The sequence below is a fragment of the Hippoglossus stenolepis genome, chromosome 7 (assembly GCF_022539355.2).
Source record: "Hippoglossus stenolepis isolate QCI-W04-F060 chromosome 7, HSTE1.2, whole genome shotgun sequence".
Classification (NCBI taxonomy): domain Eukaryota; kingdom Metazoa; phylum Chordata; class Actinopteri; order Pleuronectiformes; family Pleuronectidae; genus Hippoglossus; species Hippoglossus stenolepis.
This window is the reverse complement of record NC_061489.1, coordinates 18,272,284-18,297,305: the sequence shown is the minus strand read 5'-3', so window position 1 is coordinate 18,297,305 and position 25,022 is coordinate 18,272,284. Positions and strand designations below refer to the sequence as shown.

The following is a 25,022-nucleotide window of genomic DNA, read 5'->3' as shown; positions in this document are numbered from 1 at the left end:
TTAGAAAGCAATGACAACGTGAACTCTTGGTTTGCTTCCATTTCTATCCCATCATCACATCGACTGAAGTTAGCATGCTAACCAGCTAGCCCAGGCGGCCCATCTCGCAGCCCCTCCTACAGCAAGTCCCAGTAGTAGTGACCGGTTTGCGTAGGAGAAGAAGTGCAGAATGGTTATAATCTGTTACTCCATAACCTCAAGTCTTGTAAACGCAACAACGGGTGAAGGTCTTGACAAGCGGCTCTCAACACCAATTGCTCCAAGTTAGAAACCATCATGGAGCAAAGAAAACTTACACATGGCAATTTTTATGTGATGAAACCAAGCAGGGTTTTAACCACTGCCACAGACCCAGCCCTTTTCTGGTATTTACGGAACATGATATAGTCTGGTCTGCCAACAATATGTCCACGCTTCTTACAGCGGAAGCAATGTTGCACTTCCAGATTTAGGCTTAACAGTGGAGCTCAGGGGCAGAATTAGAAACTCTCTGAGCAGGGCCTCCGAGATGAGTCTGTGAGTTCAGGCAGATGGTTGCCTACAAAAGCAAACTTGTGGGTCACCACAAATTAGTCAGATAACCCTGCTTAGAAACGTTTTACTCATGAAAAAAGTTAGCAACACCTGGTATACAGCTTTTCTGGGAGACGTTTAAGCTGATCAAGAATCTTCACCCTTTAAAATGAGCACTGTCATTTGAACAAACTCTGCTTTTTTTCTGTCTCTTGAACATCTTAAGTGAGGTTGCCAGATTCCTTCAGTAGATATTTTCATAATCTTAGTCGGTCCTTTTACTTATTGAGTATGTGTTGTATAATGTAGCAGTATTCCTACTTGAGTACAGCTTTTGGATATGCTACCTACATCTGCTGAACAAACAAAACCCCAAATAGCACTAACGTCACAAGAAAATGTGACCTCTAAATAACTCAGTGGTTTGCTAGCCACCAAATCATCCACACAAATATTAACCCGAACAAAAGAAAAATCAAGCAGCAAAACAAAGTGCACACACCACAAAATTACAAAATTTAATTACAAAGCTGCAACAGTGGCTCAAACGCTTCCTGATATGGTGCAAAAGGAGTTTGCATCTCAGCTCTCCTTTAATGTTTCCCCATATTATTTTGTGCGGTGTCAAAATTTTGCTTTATATAATACCCATGAAGACAGGAGTTGGACAGTTTCTCTTTTTATCTGCAACACAATCAAAATACGAATTCAGTTTACAGCTAACAGCAGCACTTTAGAGACACGCCACACTCGTACAATGTCATTAAACATTATACGTTAAATAACCTTGAATTCTTTGTGAAACCTGCTCTGCTCGCTCCCCACTGTCCCCATGGATATCATGATTCACGATGTTGTGCCCAGTGTTCAGGGTTTTAGAGAAGCTCAGGGCGTTTTTAGACATTTGGACCTAGAGACAAACAAAGAATGGATCTGGTGTCATAAAGCCTTTGCCTGTCTCTTAAAAATGCCTGAGCCCTGAGCTGCAGAATTGATGAAGAGGAAGATGGATGTAATCCTGTTAATTATTCTCTGCATGTGTGCAGAGGAGATGCTGGTCTGCTGTGTTGGTTTCGTCCTGGTGAATCATCACGACTGAGACCACAGCTCAAAGCTAAGAAACTGCCAATCTGCATTCTCGTCAAAAAGGAGGCAATCATTCCCCTATAAACTGACCAGTACACTGCCTCCCAGTTCCTGCCCTATTCCAGCCTGTAGCTCCTGTTTATTACCACTGGTCTTCGCCTTATCGCCTCCCTTTCTCACCTCACTTTAATCCCCTTCATAATTTTCACCAACTTTAATTAGTTCATGTCCACAGCAACGATTAATCCTGGGTACGATTTTAAATATAGAATCCAGCCGCTTATAAAACCTTTTAGCACTACATGAGTTTGAGGCCTTGACTTCACACAGAAATATTTCATCAGTGACACTCTGACCAGAAAACAGCCCTTTCTTCAATCTTTAACACACAATAATTCCACTTGAAGCTGCTCCAATCCCTCAAGGCTCCGTGCATGTTGTCTTGCATGTTGTCGGCAGCAATCCACGGCTCCTGCGGTAACCTTGGAATACTGTAATTGCTTCTGTGACCTCTTTGTGCGCTAAAAACCTACAGCCTCTCCATGTCGTCATCTGTGGTCTGTTGTCGTCTAAATTCATTTATTCATGAAAAACCAAAGAGAACAACCAAGACTGAAATATATTAAAGCGCCTTTAATTATAAGTCTGGGTTTCACTTCTGCGTTTGAAATATTAATAATATTGAACTCTCGTCTGACGCAAGCATGATGACATTTCCTTGAAGGACTTGCTACATTAAGACACACGTGAATTCACATAAAAATACACTGGGAGTTTTTCAGCTCTTCAGTGGGGCTTTTATTCTGAGATAAATGAAGATGACATCGGGGGTGTTCGGCTCCTGCAAGAACTGCCGGTGGCACAAGCTGCGCACACTCTGAAAGTGAGCTCAGGGTGGTGTGAAAGCTTACAGACAAATGAGTCAGTGCTGCCACATGCTCCGCTGAGCAGACGAGCTCTTCCCTTCATCTCACGTGGGCTAGAAGCATTTGATCTGCGATGAGATTATTAGCGCTCAGAGTCAGTTTGCCACACACCTGGCAAAGGTATACAGGGGGATACATTTTTCCTCTATATGATGAATGTATAAAAAAAATACATACAATGCCATTAAAGTGCTCTATCTTCAGGGCGGCAGAAGAAAGCAGAGCGGAAATAAAGACACGCTTAAGAACAATTTCCCTGCTGATGTCATCTTGGTCCAATTTGGCAGATAAGAAGTCATTGGAAAAATGGTCATGTCCTCCACCGTCCTTGTCCTATTAAGGCTGTGCATCAAGACGATTTCTGCTAACCTCGAATTGGCTTCTATAGGCATTTGCATTTATAGTAAAGGGTTAGTGGGTCCCATATAGCTGATCCCTTATGTCTTGTGTGACATGGTTTTTAAATACGCGGTAAAAAAAAAATCCGTCATCCCACTCTGTATTAGTATTTCATTGTTCTGGCCCTGTGCAGAGACCTCTTTTATTGTTATTAGGGAAGTTTGACACACAAAACTACAATTATGGAGGATTATCTAGAGATGGGATTAACTACTGTGGCATGAAGTGCTTTTCTGAAAGTAAAATTGCAGCGATCTGAAGTCCACAGGTTGTTGATAATCCCACACCTATTTTTTCCCGAGTTTAGATCCACGCCATTACTTTGATGAAAGAATTTGGGAGTAGAAATTAGATTCCGATCGTGAGCCGTGTTCAACATCAATGGTTCACAGACAAATGTGAAGCGGGCCACAGAAAGAAAAGTGGTTTTATTACAACACTACATCATCATTTGGCTCCGAGAATGTTCGGTTTTATCCTCAACACCATACACTTCTAAAAAATACTCTTAACCTCGTAAAAATAAAACACCTCTGCTTGTTCCTCACAGCTACAATGCCACTCATACATAAACATTTAGTGTTTTTTCAGTTCACAATAACGTATAACTGCATAGCTGCCGGGTCTGAGTGTCCCTGTGTTGTGGGACAGCAGCGAGATTTAGCAGAGAGCCAGATGTTTTAATGTTCATGGCCATTTTGTAAACGAGGATTAAAACCCTTGAGTCCTTCTGAGTGACAACATTTAAAGAGGAAGCCAAATGACACGAGCAACTTAACGTCCAACGAGAGGAGCGTCACTACGCTGAGAAATGAAAAAAAAAAAATGGGAAAAAAGAGGATGAATGAGAATAATGCAGAGAAACAGAAAGGCCAAGAAGATGAATAGAAGAAAGAAGCTATGCATGGATACCAGTGACATGTCTTCACCGGCTCTGTGGCCTCACAAATAACCAGAGGCAGGCATGTTGCAGTGGGAGCCGAGGGGACAGCTCGCAAAGCCATTCACCTTAGAAGACACGCAGCTCTGTGGATTACCAGCAGCAAGCTGACTAATGCACCAGAACAGCCAGGTATTTAGAGATTTTAGGGGCAGAGCACATCTGACAGCGATGACGTCAGACAGAGCGTGATTCCAGTTCTTAGTCAGGAGAAATTAATAGGATGAAAAATGTGTTTTTCCTGGACATGCTGCAGATAGATTTCCCCGCTAATTGATAAATAACTAAGCTCTTCACACTTTGGCACAACCAACTCCGACGCTGTGGCTGGCTCACTTAAAAGAAAAAGTTTCTCCTCAAAGAAACAAATTGTACAAAATCCCAGAGAACACAAGAGGACAGAAAAGCAGAAGCCAATCACAGCTCGGGCAGCCCATGTCAGAGAGCCAGTCTGACGGAGGAACCGAGGAGACGGGCTCGCGACATTAACAAACAGTGATCAGCGTGCTAGTCAGCGAGGGAGAGTGGCAGATCTCTGATGCGAGGCGAGCCAGTTTCCTCGGGGCTGCGTGGCCGGATCTGCGTCAGTACCAGGAAAGCATCTGACAGGGAAAACAACTCCGCCACCCTGACACCTCAGATCCTTCCAGCTGAACATGTCCTCACGAAAACCCAATTTTTACATGTGACAAACAGTTTTTTGTTGTGCTGGATATGGAATATAAAACTGAATGAGCACTTAAGTTTTGTCTATTTAGCTTTTTGAGGAAAATACATGACTTAAAAAGAAAAAGGAATCTGTCCTGGGCTTACACCTCTGAAATCTAATCATGACACACTGGTACAGGATCGGCACAGGTTACTGTAAGTGTTAAAAAAGGTTGGTTTTGATTTTTACATTCTCTAAGATGGATAGAGAAAAACCCGCCTGAGCTGAATTTTGTATTAGTAACTTAGAAAGAAAAAAAAATTTAAGCTGACCCCGTCAAATAGCAGAAAATCCTGTGAGCTTGCTGGGTTCAAGATTTATTTTGGAATCATGTCCAAAAACCCTGGGATTAGAATTTGAGGACCCCAAAATGAAAATCTCCTTTTACTACCAGCTGAGCTCGCACACACCCACAGTGTGTCTGCGTGTGAAACCGAACACTCTGTGCTGCTGTGATCTGTCAATGCGTGCGCAGTGGCATGTGTCCGTTGACAGCTGATCACAGCTTAAAAAAAAAAGAAACAGATGTAGTGACTCTGCACTTGTACTTATCTTTCTAAGTGAGAGACGACCTAACAGCGCAGATACTGACTTCCTCTAATGTGATTTGATAATAATTCTCCAACAGTCAAATCCTCTCTTGACCACACTCTATTGAGCGAGGCTCCTCAGATTAGATAGAGAGATCTTAATGACGGTGTAGACAGCTCATGGTTTTGCAGATGAGATTAGAGCAGGTGTCAGTGTTGAGGAGGACAGAGCGGCCTGTGCTGTGATTAATGAAGCGGCTACAAACTCCTCTCTGGTTATCTATTGATTCCCTTCCTGCGGCGGGCCTCACGCTGGATTAATCTGCCTGCAAATATGCACGACTTATGCACTCTGCTCCGCTCGGACCTGCAATTTAAGGCGGACATGAATCCACTGTTTGACACTCACGGCCCAAGAGGGGGGTGTCTATCAATGCATTGCGCTGAGATGAAATCTGAGGAGTGTGACAGGGGCGCAGTCACAGTTCTTCACCGGAATGAATGTGGGATTTATGATTCGCAAGACATGCAGACAGGAAGAGGGACCATAAAACTAAAGTTGTTGGGTTTCCTAATCTCTGAAAATGTGAAATGTGATGGAAACTGTCGTGGGCCTGTGTGTGTGTGTGTGTGTGTGTGTGTGTGTGTGTGTGTGTGTGTGTGTGTGTGTGTGTGTGTGTGTGTGTGTGTGTGTGTGTGTGTGTGTGTGTGCATGCGTGCGTGCACGTGTGTACGTCATGCTTTGACACTTTGTCTGGACAACTCAGGTTCACAAGGACAGGCGGAAACTAACATAACGGGATAGTTGATACTGGAGCTCTCATACATACCACTTCCTTTTACCCCCCTGCTTTTGTCCCTCTCTCTCTCTCTGTCTCTCTTTTATCTCTCTTTCTTTTTCTGTCTCTCTCTCTCTCTCTCTCTTTGTCACTCTTTCTTTTTCTCTCTCTCTCTCTCTCTTTGTCACTCTTTCTTTTTCTCTCTCTCTCTCTTTGTCACTCTTTCTTTTTCTCTCTCTCTGTGCCCTTGCAGACTTTCTTTTTTCACATGCTGCTACAGGATGAACTCTGGCTTTTCTACAAAACACATTACTTGCCAAACTCAATAAAACACTGTCCTGAAATCACAAATGACTTAAATGACTTTATCGCTGAGCTGCACAGTTTTAATGGCATGTCGTTTTTAGTTATAACTACTGTAATTACTACCCCAGAGAAAAACATAGTGATTCAATATAGAAATGTATTTGGAGGGAAGTTACTCCTAAGAGGGTTTTCTTTCCATCAATCTTATTATTTTCTGTGGTGTCAAAGTGTTTTCAATTGTTTTGAAACCTGTGATTTAATTTCAAAGATTTGATTTAGTTGAATTATGTAGAAACAATGATCAGCTTTGTTGAATTTGGGGTAACTGACAATGAAAGGTATACAACTAATATAACAAGGATAACATGTGTTCCTTTGTCATTTGGCCGCCTGGTAAATAAGCATAACTGAGACACTGGATTGAGAATCCAACATTCAAAACGAGGAGGGTAGATTGGGGGGGAATGAGGGTATCAAAATCAGGGCAGTCCCTAGCTCGTGCAGGCCGGCAGCTTGCGTAGAAAAGGCTGTGGAGATGGCAGGTGGTTCTGCAGTTAATGGCCTGTTTTCCCTGAAATAATTTGTGGGACAGGTGGTTGCCAGCATTAGCAGGGTCAGCGCTGATATTCCCCCACGCAATTCTCTGCCCCTGTGCCACTCAAGTCTCTGATGGAGGGCAGCTGGCACCAAGTGAACCTCTTAGTGATGCAGACCTTTTTTTTTTTTCTCCTAAAACCGAAAGGCAGCGGAGTCAAGCCGGCTCTTGGCTTTCGCCTCTGCAACTGCAAAACTAGAGTGGGCTTTGTGGAGCGTTCTCGTCTCAGGTGAAGATGTTTTTGTCTTCTCACCCGAGAGTTTTTGGAGACGGTGCTGCCCTGGAGCTTAAATGAGTCAGACGTTCACACATGCCATTGATTTCCAGAGGGAGATGAGAGGGGAAAGTTGCTGTGGAGGTTAATCTAGAAATCCATTCTTTTGAGCATGCCTTGCCTTCCTGTGTTGTCAGCAAAACATGCGGCGCGAGTACCTCTATTCTGGGCTGCTTTATTTTTAGCTTCATATGTTCGCTGTTATTGTTGATGGTTGTTTTTTTGTTTTTTTTTGTCATTCACCAGGTAGAAAAGCACTAATCATTCCATTTGAAGTATCATGGCTCTCGATGCAACATAATGCAAAGTAAATGCCTCATTATTATGTTTTACTTGCGCCATTATTAATGAAAATTATATTTTACCCATCAGTGCCCTCTTGCACAATATTATTGCACACAAACATCTATATGGTTATACAATATACTGCTATTTAGTGTACTACAGTGAATTCATTTTGATTAAAGTACCTGCCTATATACTTTTAACGGTCTTTATGGATACGTCTATTCAAATATTATTTATTTCTCCCCAAATACAGTAGCCTATACATCCTTGTGCAATGTGCCTTTGCATTTTACTCAAGTGCATTGCTCTACAAACACTATAATATAATAATATAGTAATAATATTATTTAGGTTTTGTGTATTTAATTCTGCTGGACTGCATCAGCAAACTACAGGTGCTCAAAATGATAACTATAAATGCTACAGCTGAAATAAATGTAAAGGAAAGAGAACCACTAAAGGTGTCTCGTGTCTAGTGCAGGTCTCTACAGTGCCATCATAACTGTGAGCACCACTTATAGTAGCTTACATCAATGGGCAGCGTCATCACTTGTAACAGTGCTGCCAAATATAAGCCAATTAGATTTATCGATTTGTAGCGAGCACCTTAAATAGAGCCAGAACCTGACAACAGGGGGATCCAGCTGAATTATGAACAAACAGGAAGACCGTGGTGGGCAGGCTGCCAGCTTGCTTTGTACAATGGCAATAAAAAATGTTCTTTAAGCGATAGAAAGTCGTGGATCCTGATTGAACAAAGGATACAAAGACGAACTCAACAACAAGGTTTTTTAAGGTTGAAATCATTCCGGGTCTCAAACAAATTTACTGACACAATAAAATCGCATCATTGTCAACAGGCGCACGATTTATTTATTTATTTATCTTTCCATCACCGAGACAAAGGTGCAGTAATGTGTGTGCCGGTGCGTAAAGTGTCGTGCACATCCCCCCGTGTGGAGATGGAGCGACCACGATTACCAGCACCTCGAGGTTTCTCTGGCAACCCAGCCTCCGCTCTGTCTCCATGGCAATGGACGGGCAGTTTACTTCCTTTTATCCAGAGCGGTAAATGGCCTGATGTTTTTTTTTTTACGGCGGCTGCAGGACCGAAAAGTCTCCGTGCGTCATGCTCGCACAGATGTGATGAGACTTTGCGGACACGGTGCGAGCGAGAGACACAAAGGGACATTTCAACAGGATGCCGGCGACACACTACAGGGTGTCGCTGCATCGCTGCACAGCGTTATGATGTTTATTTACCTCATGCAAACAGAAACACGATTCCGTGCGCAACCTGTGCCCCCGCAGCCCACCGGTCTGCAACACAATCCCCATTCGTCGCTTTGTCTAATTAGTCAATGCAAGTGAAGCATGTGATGTGAAGCCAACACATCGTGCAGCATGGAGGCCTACAGCAGCAAGTGCTCGCATCTCGCACAGCAGTGACCACATGCACCGTGCTGGGAATGGCTCACCATCCTAGTGGCTGCTATTGTTTTCAGTGGAACCTTCGGAGGGTGATTTGAGCTCCATGCAGGGAGATGAATGGGTGTTCATAGAAACCTGTGATTTAAGGGGGGGGGGGGTAAAGCAGTCTGTGCAAGGCTCGCCTCTTACCCTTGGAAGCATCCTTGTCTTCTTTAGGCTTCGCCACTTTTCCGCTCATAGATCCCAGTTTGGATGTGTAATTCCCGATTTAGGTAAGAATCGAAATCCCTTTAATTGCCGAGTGTCCTCAATGAAATCCTGAGCAGAGGTTCCAGGTGCCGAGATAAGGTTTCTGCGGAGAGAGGCATGTTTTAATCAGAATTACATTTTCCTTTCATAACACACACACACACAGACACAGACAGCAGCAGCAGCAGCGTTTGCTGAGGCTACAACGAGACAATGGAGCATGAGCTGCTCAGGCTGCCTGGTGTTTATCAGCTGGATATCAGTGGAAGCATCCAAGTACTGCTGCTGTCCACACACACGACAAAGAGCCCATATGGCTCCAATAAACACCAAGAACCAGCCCGCGCGTCTGTGCACGAAAAGACCCACCTTATCTCCTCCACGTTTTCTGCTACATCAATGCACATTGATGAAGGGAAACGCTCCCACCATGAATCCCGTTGTGTTACATAGACAAAATCACGACCTACTCTACTGTGACAACGAGGAGAAGCGGCGTAATGGAGCCCAGGTTGTTTTGGTTTTTTTGTTGTTGTTGGTGGTTGTCTCTCCTCCGAGGTCTTCAAGCAGTGGTTGGAAAACAAAAAGTGCCAGTGGAGTGTCCTATGTACAAACAAGCCCCGGGAGAAATGCCATCCAGTGCGGCTCCTGCGACCAGGCTGTGGTGTGTGTGAGGCTCCTCTCGCCGACGAGCTGTGCCACGATCAACAGGATCCACAGCGTGAGCGCGCTCCCCCCGTCACACCGAGCACATCTGTCTGTTTTCTCCTCTTTCACTTCGTCGAGCCGAGCCGAGCCGAGACGAGGACGAGCCGCTCCATCCACACGCGCAGTCAAAGTGTTGAGAGCTGTGCCGTCGACGCGCGGCGGATGAATTAAAGCAGGGGGGCTGCGTGCTGCGTCTCACTGTGGATCCCATTCACTCGCCTTTTGCAGAGCCAGGCGTTATAAATACAGTCTGTGGTTATAACCCCCATTCACACACAGCCTGCGTGCACGTTTTCTTCTGACGCGATCTGAGGGGTTTTCATTGAGAAACGCGGGGCATGCAATCTGCAACAGATGAAAATCAAATAAAGTCAAGCTGAATAATATTGTAGTTCATGGTCATTTTCTTGGAGTTTATGTGGGGGACTTCATTGAATTGCTTTAAAAATAAATATTTCAGGAAAGCAGGTCATAATCTCAATTTCTTTTGTATATTTGTTGAGCAATCCTGTGCAGCCCATAGGTTGATGAGGTATACAAAACTAGGGCAACTGGGAACAAAGTCAAAGACACTTGATTCAGTTTGAGTAGTGTTGAAAACATTCTGACAGTTTCAGAAAAACCATTCCTTAACATTCTGAGAGATCCAGATCAATGTGTGATGGAAAGCATCGGTTCCTCGCTGCAATAATCGATTATCTTGTTTTGTCCTTAGTCCACACTATTAACCAGCCGATATTTCAGAGCACTTGGTACTGACATTCTGGAGTTTGTCTTTCACATGTGAACAACACAGCAGGAGATTGTCCGGATCAGACGCGTTCACAGGAAAATGTCCAGAGCGTTCCTGTGAGGATTGGCGCCTAGCTGGAGCTTTCAGGAGGCAGGACATGATGTACGAATTCCACTGCAGAAATCAAGCCCTCATCGCCAAAAGCGCTCAGAGCTCGTTGTTTTTCCAAGTTGACATTCATCTGTTTCTTCTGGCACCTCTTTTTCCTCCTGAGTTATCTTTCTTTTCTGTTTCTGTTTCATGTCTGTCGCGTGTTGGAAACGTCATAAACAAGCTGGCTGTGAATTTTCCGGACTCTTCCCTGCTGTATTCTCACATAGGGTCACTCCTCGGACATTTGACGAACATTTTAGCACGCTGGCAACATGTCTGAAAACAGCTTTACTCTCCCATTCCAAAAGCTTTGGTTTTATTTGGCTGTGCTTTCAGATATTCATATCCAGGATCACTAATGACTCCAGTACAACAAGGAGCTAAATCACATTTCTTTTATGAGCAGTGAATTTCTTGTTTTTCTCCAGAAACAAAGTGCCTGATACTCAGGATTATGCTCTTCACTGTGAACAGCCTTCATAACTGTCCACCAACGAAAACAGTCTGTTTACCGACGTCTGACCTCAGAGCAACTTGACTCTGCAGCAAAGTTCTAAGAGTAAACAAACACTATCCCGTCGTGAGACTGTGGAGACATGTTGTCCATCATGATGCAGCCTTATCAGTGTCACAGCTCACATTCACATCCCTATTGAGGATTCTTCACAGCGAGCCTCTGTCCAGATGTGTATTGGATTTTAAAGCTCAAAGTGTGTGAGGTACTTACCTTTAACAACTTGTGAAGATGTCACACGTCGTTCTTCATTTGGACTCCCAGGAAACCGTGCCGTTCCAAATGTGTAGTGATCCACGATGATGATCAGAAATCCAAATGGTTAAATCCACTGTCGAGGACACTGGTGTTCTTACAGTGACGGGTATTGTTTTGATCAGGTTTCATTCAGAAGTCCCAGACCGATCCTCGTCTGACATCTGCGAGAGTTTTTATCACTTCTCTTGATGTCGCAGGTCTGTTCGCACTCAGCGGCAGCACAGGAAAAAGATCTGCGGGTTGAGGGTTACAAGATCTATATGGATGCTATTTTTAGAGGTAACTGGAGCCCTTTCAAACTTTCTTCACATGCTCAGATCTTCCTGAGACGTTTAAGGCACACTGGTCCGTTTGGTCTGTTTCAGTGAGTGGCTCTGCCGGCAAAGGTAAAATCACTGCATTTTTTAAAACAGCATTCACGCTGAGTTCACTCATAACTTCTCTCTGCAGTTAGTCAGACAAAGTGAACTCAAATTGAGTTCAGAGGAGGACGAATACTAGACACGTTGAAATGTAATCTACAGCATTTGTCAGTATTTCATTGTGTTTATCTGTTTCTGTCCTGAAAGCAGTTGCCTCCATTTTTATCGACACTGACTAAAATATCAAACTTAAACCATAAAAACTGGTTTGATGTAGCCACGTCACACACTTGTTTCAATTCATATTCCTTGTTGTGAATCTTCATTTCTTTAAATAACAGATGCAGGCTTTTTTTAATACTTAGCATTTTTATTTATAGCCACTGACCGTCAGAACTATTCCTGTTAGATGTCCAGCTTGTCTCGGTGCTTACTTCCATAATTCCTTCATGTAGACAGCTGAGTCACTGTCCATGTGCCTTTTTATTCTTATCATATCATAAATTAAAGCCCTTCCATTGAGAGTTGTTGCTCAATCTTTTTGGAGGAAATGCATAAACTCATCCCCTTTCCTTAAATCAGGGGATGTGACAGCTCATTAGCATTCACTGGCTCTCAGAGGGTGCGCGGCTATTCTTTTTTAGAGCAGCTATCTATCTTAGCGCCAGAGTCGAATCGAGAAGACTGTGAATCAATAGGAGCTGACCACAAGGAGCTGGGAGGTCAAGGAGGTTACACTGGGAGAGGGAGGAGGAGTGGGGGGTCAACGACTGGATGTCTTCATGAGAGAATCAATCTCTCGTTCGGCTAAGAAACACTCAAACTACACATAAACATCACAAGCACCACACAAGCATTAAATGAGCAATGATACTCATCTGAAGGAAAATGAATGTTAGTTTGTGTGAAAATGAAGAACATTTCTCATCATTACATGAATATTTGATAGTGAGGGGTTTAGTGATCAAAATAATACTAAGTGAAATCTTGACAGAACCATTAACCTAAGTTTAACCTATCGACATTTTCCAAATCTTAAATAACCTTCCAGTTCTAAATTTAATCCAGAAATTGTTATGGAGTATATAAACCAAACTTAAACCACAAAACCTGAGCCAAAACTTGGATCTGTATCCTAGTTGCCATTGGGCGAGAGGTGGGGTACAATTTTGTAACTCCACACAGAAAGGCCCTATCCTCTGGATACTGTACATTTGCCCATGAATACTGTTTAGCTGGCAAGATATCATGCCTCTAAATGTAATTTATATTTTAAAGTTTCATTTGAAGTGTTTTTAGGTTGAGATGTTAGTGGAATAATGTCATAAGACCCCAAAAGGTGCTTCTGTTCGTACTCCACGAGTTCTTCATGGCATGTGGAAGTGAGGCAGAGCTCTGACTCACCATCTGGACTCTTCCAAGCATGTTGGGAATGTGGTATAAAGACCGGGGGTTAGAGAGACTGTAAATGTCAGTGGGTTGTGTCACCACTGTGTCCATGGCCTTTGGCCCCCTTCGACCTTTCCCACAGGGCAACACACACAAACCACAGTGCTACATTCACCTCCGGCCCCTTTAAAGCTGAAGACCCTGGCTGCTACTGCACAAACAAACTCCTGTGATCACACCTCTGATGTCACATCGCAGGCTGCGTCCAGCAGTGGCACCGAATAACCCTGAAACACGTGTGTTAGTCTGCTGATGGAAGGATTTCTGCTGGAAAATGCAACACCAGCCCAACCTCACGCTGCCCCACTCGTGTGACGTCAGCTCATCAAACAGATCTGCTTTACTTCCTGATGTCTGTCATGTGTCACTGTTTCAAATAATAATACATAAGCCAAACAAGATCAGCTGCGAAGGCTCCAAGATGTCTCATCCACAAATGAACCTCTTTCAACTGCCTCTTTTATTATCATTTTGTGGTATTTGCCCGAACACCGTGCGAGGTAACATGATGTTTAATTCATGTCTGATGAAACATTTATTAAAATGTTCTGTTGAGAGAGGTAATGATTTTATACCTCTTCTGAGCTTCTTGTTCCCCTAAATTACATGTAGTTGACAATTCTCTGCACAAATCCCTTTGAATATGAATAATTTACAAATGTATTCTGAACATTATGCTTCAGTTGACAATCTTACAACTGCAAAAACCCACAGCTGATTCTTTAAATATCAAACGGTCTTGTTTTATATTACATCAGACTTTACAGATATTCCTGTTGTATTTTGACCCCTTGACACTGTGTACTGTCAAGAACTTACAGTTTTAATCACTACGCATTTCTTCATTTTCTTGTGCACATACAGCTTAAAAATTCACATGTTTTCCAAGAACTGTTAGAGCTGCAGCCCAGTTCTATTCACTGAAAGTGTGTATTGGTCATGGTCGTCAGGTCAAAATCAATTTCCAATCGCATGGATAACAGCCCCTCCCCCCATCTACCCACCGAGCTGAACTATAAATCCATTGCATATAATGACAGGGCAACACTGGACCCATAGTGAGCTGCTTGATATGTGACTCTGCTGGACTGAAATTCACCCAAGGTGATATTTGTGGAGGAGCCGGTACGGGAGCTCATGAGGGTTCAGTCCCAAACTTCGTTTTCTGGGACAGGCAGTGAGGTGTTGGAGGGTGATTAATGTCCCCGCGTTGTGCGGCAGGGTGAACAGTCGGCCTCTGCTTATAGGTGCGAGCTTGATTCAAGCTCTGTGTGCGGCTGATAAGACGATCAGGCTGCGTCTGTTACGGGGACGATGATGACGCTGGATACAAGCTGGAGGTCGAGGAGTGTTTGTAGAGTTTGTGTCTGTATCGTGTTTTATTATGGATTAAATTTATCACAGACAATCATCTGTGTCACACTGAGAGTGAGCCCAAAGTTTCATGAATCATTAGGTCTTGTGACATTCACTCTTATCAGAGAATTACGGCGATTAACCGGGTAAATTACAGGTTTACTTGGTTTATATACAACATGGAAAAGTATAGAAAATGAAAACATTTACTTGAACATACTTAGTAAATCTTTGCTGTCGGGAGAAGAAGATACAACCTAATGCAGGAGAAGTCAGTGTCATATATGTGTTTTGCCACATTTCCATGTTATTAGTGCTGTAACGATTCTGAAATTATAAATAATTTGCACAATCTTGTATCAAGATGCAAGACAACAAAACCTTTATTTTACTTATGTAACATTATGTAGCACATATATTACACTTATTTTTATTGCCGTCTAATTCTATGTTGAGAATATTTTGGTCCAACCATGATTGAGACAATGAACCAGTGGTAAATGTTATATTAGTTTATACTAGTTAGCTCAAGATGGATAATAACACTGATATTTCAGGCCCTGATGTGGGAACATTTTCATTATCCTCGCCTCCCAAAAAAAGGAAAGAATTTATGGTATGAGCCAAACTGCAGCTCAAAAAATCAATGTCTGAACATAACCGTAGATCTGGAGAATCATCACACCCCCTCTCGCTGTAATCATCAATGTGAAACGTAGCAGAGCAGCAACAGCAGGATAATACAAGCAAAGAGCTGGAAAGCAGGACCAGTGTTTGTGTATTTGTGTGTGTGTGTTTCTTGTGATGGATTCCATCAAACAATACTCACAGCACTCGGGCACCTGCTCATTTATCTGCGAGCTGAAGCGCTCTGACCTCAGAGGTCAGAACGGGGTCAGTAAGTTATTTCAAAACTAAAGAGGTCAGGGTGGAATGGTGTGACGCACGCCCGTATTTCTGTCACGTCTTCCTATAAACTGCCACATAATTGGCTTGGCCGCTCCCCAGATTGCATTTTTATATCTCTCATGCCAGAGTCAGGGTATATTTCAGCTGTGGGACAGATGATCTTCGTGTGTTCGGTGCAGCTAACACTCATTTATCAGTCCAACAGCAGGTGAGTTACTGTATCAGCACCAGAAAGTAGGTTTCCCTGTGTAAAGAAGGAAAAAGTCAGAATTCATTCATTATTATGAAAAATTCATCTGATTCATTTCCACCTCGTCGGCTTATTCCGATGCAGCTTTTTGCAAAACTCCTTTTTGACATTGAGCAGTAAAACAGTGAGCTTCACAGGCACTTTCTGACCAGCAGGGATGGGAGCTCCACTTTTCATTAACGCTGGCTGAACATCCATCTGCGCCGCCAGCGTCTGTCAGCTCGGCTGCATCACGGCTCACAGAACCAGGAGTGGATTGGAGCTCTCACTTCTCAGGAACTCACAATAGCACACTGTATTTCTGGGTCATTATTTTCTAGCGCAGCCACGTACGTGTGCTCATGCAAACTGCAGCGCTGGATTATTTTTCTCAATTCAGCTTCATTTGTTCCACATCTATATTTAGGGACTTTGAAGAAAACATGTTGGACAAACAAGCTAAAAGCACCTCAATGCATTTAACTGAACCTGTGAACTAATTAGACAAAGTGTTACTGGGTCAGCGACCTATTTAGCTTCACCGAGTTTATGGAATCCACACCTGAGAGGAGAAATACTGTATGAGTGCATTTTCCTGGAGTTTTCAACGAGAGTGACATAAATTTAGACACTTTTCAAGTTCTAGGGGCAAAAAAAACCTTTTTATCATGTTGATATCTTCAGCAGTTTTCACTTCCAGTGCATCATTAGTTTGAAAATCTCTTCTTTTGTAGGTTTTTTACTGGCAGCATTTTGTTGCCGGCCTCCAAACAGTCGATTTCAGAGCACTGGACTGTGACTGCTGCTGTAAGCCTGTAAATCCAAACACTACCTCTCCAGCTTCAGCAAAATATCAAGCCAACTGTTTAAATGTCAGTGTGTTGGGCCTGCTGGGCGATGCACGTGGGCAGGCGGAGGGGGAATGGTTGTGAAACGCCGGGCTTTGGAATTACAGAAAATGACTAACTAACGAAGCGAGACGCTCTCAAATATCACATTAATGTCAATGACTTTTTCGGATGACGGGGCCAGTGCTTCTCTTTGCTGCTCCCCGTGGATCTTACTGTACAAGCTCAACACATTAGAGTAGTAAAAGCCCAATAACACAAGTCTGGAGGCATTATTTGAGTTTCAAACACATACGTAACATATTTCTTTATTTACAAGTGCGTTAAAACTTTTCTGGCTAAAGTTAAATACTGAAAATACAACAACAGCCCATAATAATGATAATAGTACTACAAACATGAGTTGAACATTGTGTGTTTGCATTGATATTGTTTGCCTCTGTTTTACACATCCCCATTTTCTTGTTTTTCCACACTGAGTGAACGTAATTACGACATCCCATCATAATCTCCATTCATCCCCTTTGTAAGTAAATGGCTGCTGTGTTCCAGCGGGCGACTTCGCAGTGGTTTTTGTGTCTCAGCAGGATTTCACATAAAATAATCAGATCCTTTGCTTCCACCTGATGAGATATTGTGTTCACCAGACGCACAAATACACTGAGATGAGTCAAGTGTGTAACGCTGCTTGTTCAGCCTTCAGCTTGGGACCAGCAGCTCATCTCTGTCAGGCTGGCAGCGGGCTCTGAGGAAAATATGGTGATTAGAAAATAGAAAACCTAGATGTCACAGAGTGTGGTGACTAGCTTTGTTCTCTTAACTTGAATGTGAATATAAATGAGCCCACTAAGAAGACATGTAACATTAACATGTTGTGGCCTAAAGACGCCCTCGACTCACACGGATCATAAAACCTGGAAGGAACGATTGATCTAATTGAACAATTGTTAATTTAAAGTCCTTCACTGATGCTCCGAGATCTTGTCGTTATGAACACAGATTTATTCAAATGTCGTTGTGTTCAACTCACCAACACTTTAATGTTGGAGATAAAATACTTCACACACCGAGGTTCCACTGTTTTCATATCAAAAGTCCTTCAACTTAAAAGTTCCAACAGGTTGCTTATAACCGTTTTTCTTATTGTTAAGTCCGCACTGAAGACAGCTCGTGGTTGGGGGCATTGTGTCTTCAGGTTGTCCCACATCCCATTCTTGTGGTATCTCAAGAACGCCGTGAGGTAATTTCTTCAAATTTTATACAAACATTCACTTTGTCTCAAAGAAAATGAAAATGAACTGAACAGATCGTTGGTAGTCAAAGGTCAAAGGTCAAAGATGAAGGTCTCACTTCACAAACACATTTTTGGCCTTGTGAACACAATATCTCAGGGACAAGTCCAGGGAGTCCTTTCAATTTTGGTATAAATGTTCACTCGGTTTCCAGTGGATTCATTAGATATTAGTGGTTGAAGGTCAAGGGTCACTGTGATCTCATGCTCTTTTGAATGCGATTTTTAGGAACACCCTCACGGAGTTACATAACATTTGGCACAATTGTCCATTTACTTGGGCTGATTTGGGCGGTCAAAGGCCCAGGTGGCCTGATATTATTGTCAATGCACAACGTCTTGAAGACCCAGAGGGACTGAAACTGCACTGGTCAGCAGAGGCACACAAATGCAGGTTATAATGATATATGCTTTTATTTATATTTAGATCACTGATTGGTCCATTGAATCACAGAAAGCTCAGTTATTTATTTCTTCATCGGGCAGATTTTCCCAGATGTTGCTGCCCTTGTTTGATCTTTGCAAACATTTTGATTCACACTGACAGAGGCCTCTGCAAATTACACCGTGTCCCTGGTGAAAGACTGAGGTCTGAGCTGCCTGATCTCCCTCGCAGCACAGGAGATTCTGCAGAGTAACAATCAATAGCTCTGAACAAGCATCAGAGTTTTTTTTACTATTTGTGAGGCTCTGACCTCGATCCTCCACCGCGGTGACTAATCTAATCGGAGCCGACACAGACTCCCTGGCTGTGTGTGGTGCTGCCAAAGCGCGAGAGAAGTTGGAGATGTTCTGGAGATCTTCACAAATCAATATTCACTCACAGAAGCAAAGCAAAACTTTGCTTCTATCCATTCATGCGTTCACACCATCCGTCCAGCACAGGCTTATTATTCTCAACCCACAACTAATCACCTCCTAATTGCTAAAATAACTGTTGCTATTTTCTTCTGTACTTTCTATAGTTCGGTTAATGGTCTGTATGTACTCTGCTATTACAGCAGCCTGAGAGACTGGAAAGTATGGTGAGGGGGTTATTAAGCCCTCAGTTTCTCAGCAACAGACTTACATTTAGACATTAGAGTCAATGAGAGTACTGTATAGTGCAGTGTGGCCGCTGCAATGTTCTGGACTTTAGTTGAAAAACCTGCAATAAAGTTCTGTCACCAGTCTTTCTTTCTCTTTGGGCACCAGACAAAATCAACAACACTTAACTCTGATATTCATCCTGGCTGGAGGTGATGGAGAAGCTCCTGTTTTGAGCAGACAGTGTTAATTACTCGAGTATGAATTATTCAGCTTTTGAACGACTCAATGAAATATAAATGCCTCCAGTCAATAGATGGCAACATTGGAGAAGACTTTGGACTCCCTCTGGGGGGATTTCAGAGCCAGTGATGGGCTGCATCTTATATCCCAGACCACACAATGAAACCAGAGGTAAATCTGCAGCTGGCGCGCTGAATCAGCACGAGCTGCACATCAACCCTGGCCTCCACATCATCGTCTTGGGGTTTGATTAACTATATTAAACAATTATGAAATGGTACGTGGACATGAGATTAAAAAAGACATAAGTTTCCAAAATCAATATCTTCTGCTCCAATGATGTGCAAGCTGGGAATGTGTTCTGACAAACCAATTCTAAACACTCAATGTAAGAAATGTGATTGAACTATGTACCTGTCATAAAGAAAAAGAAAATTAACTATACGTCCAAAAAAAAATTCCAATATAATCATTTCATTAGTCTCAGCTTAAAGGTGGAAAGTATTAAGAGAAACGTGTTACTGTTATTTCAGACCTCAATACTAGAGATGAACAAAAACCTACAACCGAGAGTGTTGTTTGTCACTTATTTATGGTGTTGATGTATAAAGAACATCTTTCAACTTTTTGGATTCCTTGTTGTGATTTATGGGATGAAACATGTAATCTTCATCTCTTTTAAAGGCTCCAGCCTCAGGCCCGGTGTTTCTCTCAGGTCAGGCAGCCGACAGCGTTCTGCGGCGGCACAAACGTTTCCTCGGCTCTGTTGGTAATTTGTTCTGTCCACGAACTTCCTCTCAAGATAAATAATGAGGAACATGATCCAATTACCAGTCTCCTACTGTTTTACTGTGGTGATGAATGACTGAGGTGTATGTACGCCATCTAGTGGTGAAAAGTCCTAAGTGCTTTTCATCCACTGACCACCTCCTTTTCTGGGCTGAGGTTCAGCAGAGGAAAAGAGAAGTTGGGTTTTTGGTGACAGGTTTGACTTGAATTACATTCAAAAGCTGATTCAGAATTCTGTCATTACACAAAGTATCATCAGACCTATTCCAGGGAGAAAAAAACAAACTCCAATTATTTGCAGTATTTTCTGACGGTGTGTGGATTTAGAGAAAGGAAAATAAGGAAATTTAAAGAGATATCACATTTGTGTAGTGCCTCTGTATTGAGCTCAATGTGTGAAATATATAATCTCTTTTGGATTTATTTAAATATAACATTATAACACATTAAACATTGATTAAATCTATATGTGTAAACAGGCAGTCCAGTTTATATCAAAATTTTGAATTTAAATTTAAATAAAAACATTCCATCCTTCCAACCAAGTTTCCAGGAAACGTATTCTGTTGTTTTTGTGTAATCCTGCTGACAAACAAACAAACAACTGGACACGGGTGAATCATAACCTCCTCTGGTGGTATGGTAAAGAGCCTCTGGAGCAGAACACTACACAGTTTGGACAAGATAAGATATTCATAATCTCTGCTGAGCCTAATGAGTCATTTGTGAAAAAACAATTTGGACCAGAGGTGAAAGTCAGGACGCCAGTTGTTTTAATGCTGTTTCACAATCCTCTTTCCTGGAACATGAAGTCTAGATGTTTCCTCAGTTTGGTTTGACTCTACTCATATTGTGTAAAGTTGGTAATGTTGGTAAAATACAACTAAACATAGTGTCTCTTTTTTCTCATTGATGTTGACACGGTGGCTTTGCTAGATTTTTTTTCTTCTTCTTGAATAAACACAACTAATTGTGAGTGGGCATGTACAAACAGAGTTTTGTACTTTGGAGTGTGTGTCTGTGGAGACATCACTGCAGTTTGGAATGGAGCTGGTGTCTTTGCTGTTTTTGTCTCTGCTGGGCTTTCAGCTGGGCTCTGGAGGTATTATAAGTTTATTTATGATGCTCACAAATCATTTCTCTCGTGCTTCAGGTTTATGTTAGGAGTGCAGTCTTACCTGGGGAGTGTTGTTTGTCACATATTTATCATATTGATGTATAGAAGAATATCTTTTTGTATTCCTTGTTGTGATTTATGGGAGGACACATGTACTCTTTGTCTCTTTTACCGGCTCCAGCCCCGGCTCCAGCCTCGGGCCCAGTGTTTCTCTCAGGTCAGGCAGCCGACAGCGTTCTGCGGCGGCACAAGCGTTACAACACGGGCATGTTAGAGGAGCTGCTGCAAGGTAACCTGGAGAGAGAGTGTTACAAGGAAAAGTGTAACTTGGAGGAGGCCAGGGAGATCTTTGAGAATGATCAGCAGACGGTGGGTGTTTATTCACTTTGTTATTAATTTAGACTTCGATATTTTTACCTATTTCTCAGAGGCTTTACTTTGTATTTCAGATGGAATTCTGGGCAGGATATATAGGTAAGACTGTGTTTAACATCTGATTTCTGTCAACACAGACAGAACATGACAGAAAAGTTCTCTTAATTTCTTTCTGTCTGATCAATAATAATAATAAAAACTTCATACTCATCCCGAAATACACCCCTGTATTTGCCAGCATATGCTTTTATCTAAAGATGTTTCTCTTTCTGCTATTTTAAACATATTCCAGTGAAAACCGCTTCATGCTAAATGGCGTCTGCAGGTGACTGTGTGCTGATGTGTTGTGTCTGGACGTCCACAGATGGAAATCAGTGTAAGTCAAGTCCATGTCTGAACCAGGGCTCGTGCAAAGACCTTCTGGGCTCCTTCGCCTGCACGTGTGTGGAGGGCTTCACCGGCAGGAGATGTGAGATCGGTAAGTCATGAATCCCGTGGCTGGATTTGAAAATGGGATCAAAAGAAATTAGATATTTGTGCTACATGAGACAAATTTGTTGGGGATATGAGATCAGATCTGATCGGATGTCAGTCTCAAAGGATAAACAGGCTGTTGTTCTTTCTAAATTAAATTAAGGGCTCGCATCAAGCTTCAGTTTGGTTTTAGGTTCCCAATTTAGATTTGTCTATTTTGGAGATTCTATAAACAGCAGTGCCCTCTCTGACACAACAGCACAATTTAGCATCCTACGTGGTGACAACATGTCATTGTACGGGTACATTTAAAATTAGGAGATGACTTTTAAATATTTCTGTATGTTTTTCTGCACAGTTGTTCTGAAAAGATGTGACGTGAACAACGGAGACTGTCAGCATTTCTGTGAGGCGATGGGAACCGTTGGAGCTAAATGTTCCTGTGCCACAGGATACAGGCTGATGGAGGACGGAGTCAACTGTGAACCACAAGGTGATGGACAAGGCCCGGCAGTCCACTTCAATCTAATCAGGCTGCACCAAACTTCACACACTCAAATATATCTGTCCTCTAGTCTAGATATGCCTGACTTTTTCATCTAGATCTATGAATCCGCCCTTTATCCGGACCTTTGCCAGAATTTAATGGGTTCTTTCTTGGCGCATGTCTCATCCTTCCACCAAATCTGTGAAAACTTTGAATAACAGCTTATCTCTAAAGAAAGTGAAAACAAATGATTGGGTTCACACCAAAATTGAATGGCTTCCTTCCTGACCTGTACCGCATCCTTCTGCCAAGTACAATGGAAATACGTTCAATCGTTTTTGCATAATCCTGTTGACAAACAACTGGCGTGGGGTGAAAATAACCTCACCGGGGAAGGTGATGAATTCTGTGCTTGACATTAACTGACTCTTAATTCAACAATGTGACTCCCAGTTTTTTCTTCACATCACCAGCTGAATTCCCGTGTGGCAGAACGGCTCATACGTCAGTGAGCTCAGTATCCAAGAGGTCTCTGCCCGGCCATGAGAACACAAGCCTGGAGAACAGCACGTCCCTGACCCACAACGTTACCACCACGTCCCCTCCCTCATCTCCAGCCAGCACCACAGAGTCTCTTCCAGCCACAACTGATTCTGCACAAAACCACGGCATAAAGAGGCTTCCTCTGTGGGTGCAGCTTGAGGCCGAGGGCCCCACTGAGGTGCAGCGTCGTCCTTTTAAACGCATTGTAGGTGGCGAGATGGTCACTCCTGGAGAGATCCCGTGGCAGGTATCGTATGGAAGGATTTCTACATGCTAGGCTTTGTTCGAGGGAAAAGAATCAGCAGCTGTTATGTGTCCTGATCTGTCTTCACAGCTCTTGTCTTCTTCTTTTATTCAGGTGGCCTTGGTGTTGCATCCCAGTGGGGAGATATTCTGTGGAGGCTCCATCCTCAGTGAGAGTTGGGTTGTGACTGCTGCTCACTGCCTGGCGGAGGTGGATGGCTCCTTCTTTGTCAGAGTTGGTAAGAGTGAACTAATGTCACCTCTGCTAAAGTAATGATGAAGTAGCTCATTGTAAAGTAGACTTTAAATGATCGGTCACTTTTTTTTTGATGAGATTAGAGAGATTAAGCAAAAATAATTGCAAAATGATAACTTCTGTGTTGTGAGGATTTGCTGTGATAATAATATTTTGGGGTTTGGACTGTTGTTCGTTGTATATGATCCATTTCATAGAATTTTATAGATTAATTCATCAACTGACTCATCCAGACAAGTACTGACAAAGTAAAATATGACACTCAGTGGACCACACACCTCCACCAAGGCCGGACAGTTCCCTTCAATTCAATCAAACTGGACCAAATTTCATACACTCATTAATATATGTCCCATGAATTATTCTCTGAGAAATCAAGGGAAATGTTGAAAAACTCCAATCAGAGGTTCTAATTAATCCATGATGAAAAAGGTTTTGTCATAGTCCATGAAATAATTCTTAAATTTGTCTTATTTATTACACGCGTAAGGGGGAAATCTTTCCATCCACTGCATGTGCTACTGTAGAATACATCTACAGAGTGAGTCAGTTATCTCTGTGTCTGACGTCTCTTCCTGCAGGAGAGTACAACATCTACATCAATGACACCACAGAGCAGGATTATGAAGTGTTGAAGCAGCACACACACCCGCACTACAACCCCAGCGTGAGCTTGTACAACCACGACATTGCACTGCTCCAGCTCAGGTCCCCCATCACCTTCTCCACAACAGTGCGGCCCATCTGCATCGGGCCCACGGCTTTCACCGAGGCCCTCGTGAAGAACTCCTCCCCGGCCACCGTCAGCGGCTGGGGCCGAACGCGCTTCCTCGGGGCCACGGCCGACACCCTGCAGAAGGTCGAGGTTCCCTTCGTGGATCGGACACAGTGTAAGCGCAGCAGCAGCGCCAGGATCACTCCTGTCATGTTCTGTGCAGGCTACTACAACGAGGACAAAGACGCCTGTCAGGGCGACAGCGGAGGCCCTCATGCAAACAGACGCCATGACACATGGTTCCTGACAGGCATCGTGAGCTGGGGGGAGGAATGTGCCAAGGATGGGAGATATGGAGTGTACACCCGGGTGTCACTTTACTACCGCTGGATAAACCACGTCATGGGATTAACTAAACACAGGATGGCGTTTGATGTGGAAGATCCTGACCTTTAAATATCAAGATTATAGATTTAAAAATACTGGTTTAGAACAGTGTGTATAAAATGAGTTTCTTCTTGCCGGACGTTCAGATATTGAAGTTGCATTAAACCGCATATTGTTTGAATAATTTGGTGTCCAACTCTTGCATTTAAGTTTTAAATAATCACACAACTCCACTGAAGTGTGTGTAGTTACAAAACACAAATAGATATGTAAAAAATATGTGTGTGTCATTTTTATAGGCTGACACATCTACAAAAACAGTGTGCACAGCAAAGACTCAACACTCCCATCTGCTGGTGATCAAGGGATGTACAAGTTGAGTATCTTTCCAAATTCATGACAAAAACTCAAAAAGAGTTTGCATAATTTTATTGTAAAAATTGTCTTCCATTAAAACAAGAAGACTTAAATAATAGATGAAATCAGGGTGGATGACAAAGAGTAGCACGCATTATAGAATATTTGAATTATT

At 42.8% G+C, this 25,022-nt stretch overlaps 2 protein-coding genes across 4 annotated transcripts in view; one reads left to right on the top strand and one right to left on the bottom strand.

Annotated features, from left to right (window-relative positions):
• The window catches only part of fgf13a (fibroblast growth factor 13a), a 92,407-nt gene extending 80,787 nt beyond the window's left edge, over positions 1-11,620 (bottom strand). For 2 of the 3 annotated variants that reach the window (XM_035162305.2, XM_035162309.2), the window contains exons 1-2: positions 11,347-11,620; positions 8,966-9,128 (exon numbers count right to left, since the gene is read on the bottom strand). In XM_035162305.2, the coding sequence (XP_035018196.1) occupies positions 8,966-9,014 (49 nt within the window). In that variant the 5' untranslated portion in view covers positions 9,015-9,128; positions 11,347-11,620. Of the gene's footprint in view, positions 1-8,965; positions 9,129-9,394; positions 9,957-11,346 lie in introns of those variants that run through there. The other variant, XM_035162306.1, reaches the window with a different exon arrangement.
• A 9,299-nt stretch (positions 11,621-20,919) lies between these two features.
• On the top strand, positions 20,920-24,674 carry f9a (coagulation factor IXa). Its single transcript, XM_035161608.2, has 8 exons — positions 20,920-20,995; positions 21,192-21,379; positions 21,460-21,484; positions 21,750-21,863; positions 22,218-22,352; positions 22,820-23,136; positions 23,248-23,371; positions 23,970-24,674. The coding sequence occupies exons 1-8, from the start codon at positions 20,938-20,940 to the stop codon at positions 24,557-24,559; spliced, it is 1,551 nt and encodes a 516-aa protein (XP_035017499.2). The 5' UTR covers positions 20,920-20,937; the 3' UTR covers positions 24,560-24,674.
• The last annotated feature ends 348 nt before the right edge of the window (positions 24,675-25,022 follow it).

What these genes read in the sequence shown, in the direction of transcription:
- f9a (XM_035161608.2), top strand. Translation starts at nt 20,938, where the DNA reads ATGGAGCTGGTGTCTTTGCTGTTTTTGTCTCTGCTGGGCTTTCAGCTG. An exon ending in TTGAGAATGATCAGCAGACG is followed by an intron (nt 21,380 to 21,459) that starts GTGGGTGTTTAT and finishes TTTGTATTTCAG; the next exon opens with ATGGAATTCTGGGCAGGATA. An exon ending in CGGCAGGAGATGTGAGATCG is followed by an intron (nt 21,864 to 22,217) that starts GTAAGTCATGAA and finishes TTTTCTGCACAG; the next exon opens with TTGTTCTGAAAAGATGTGAC.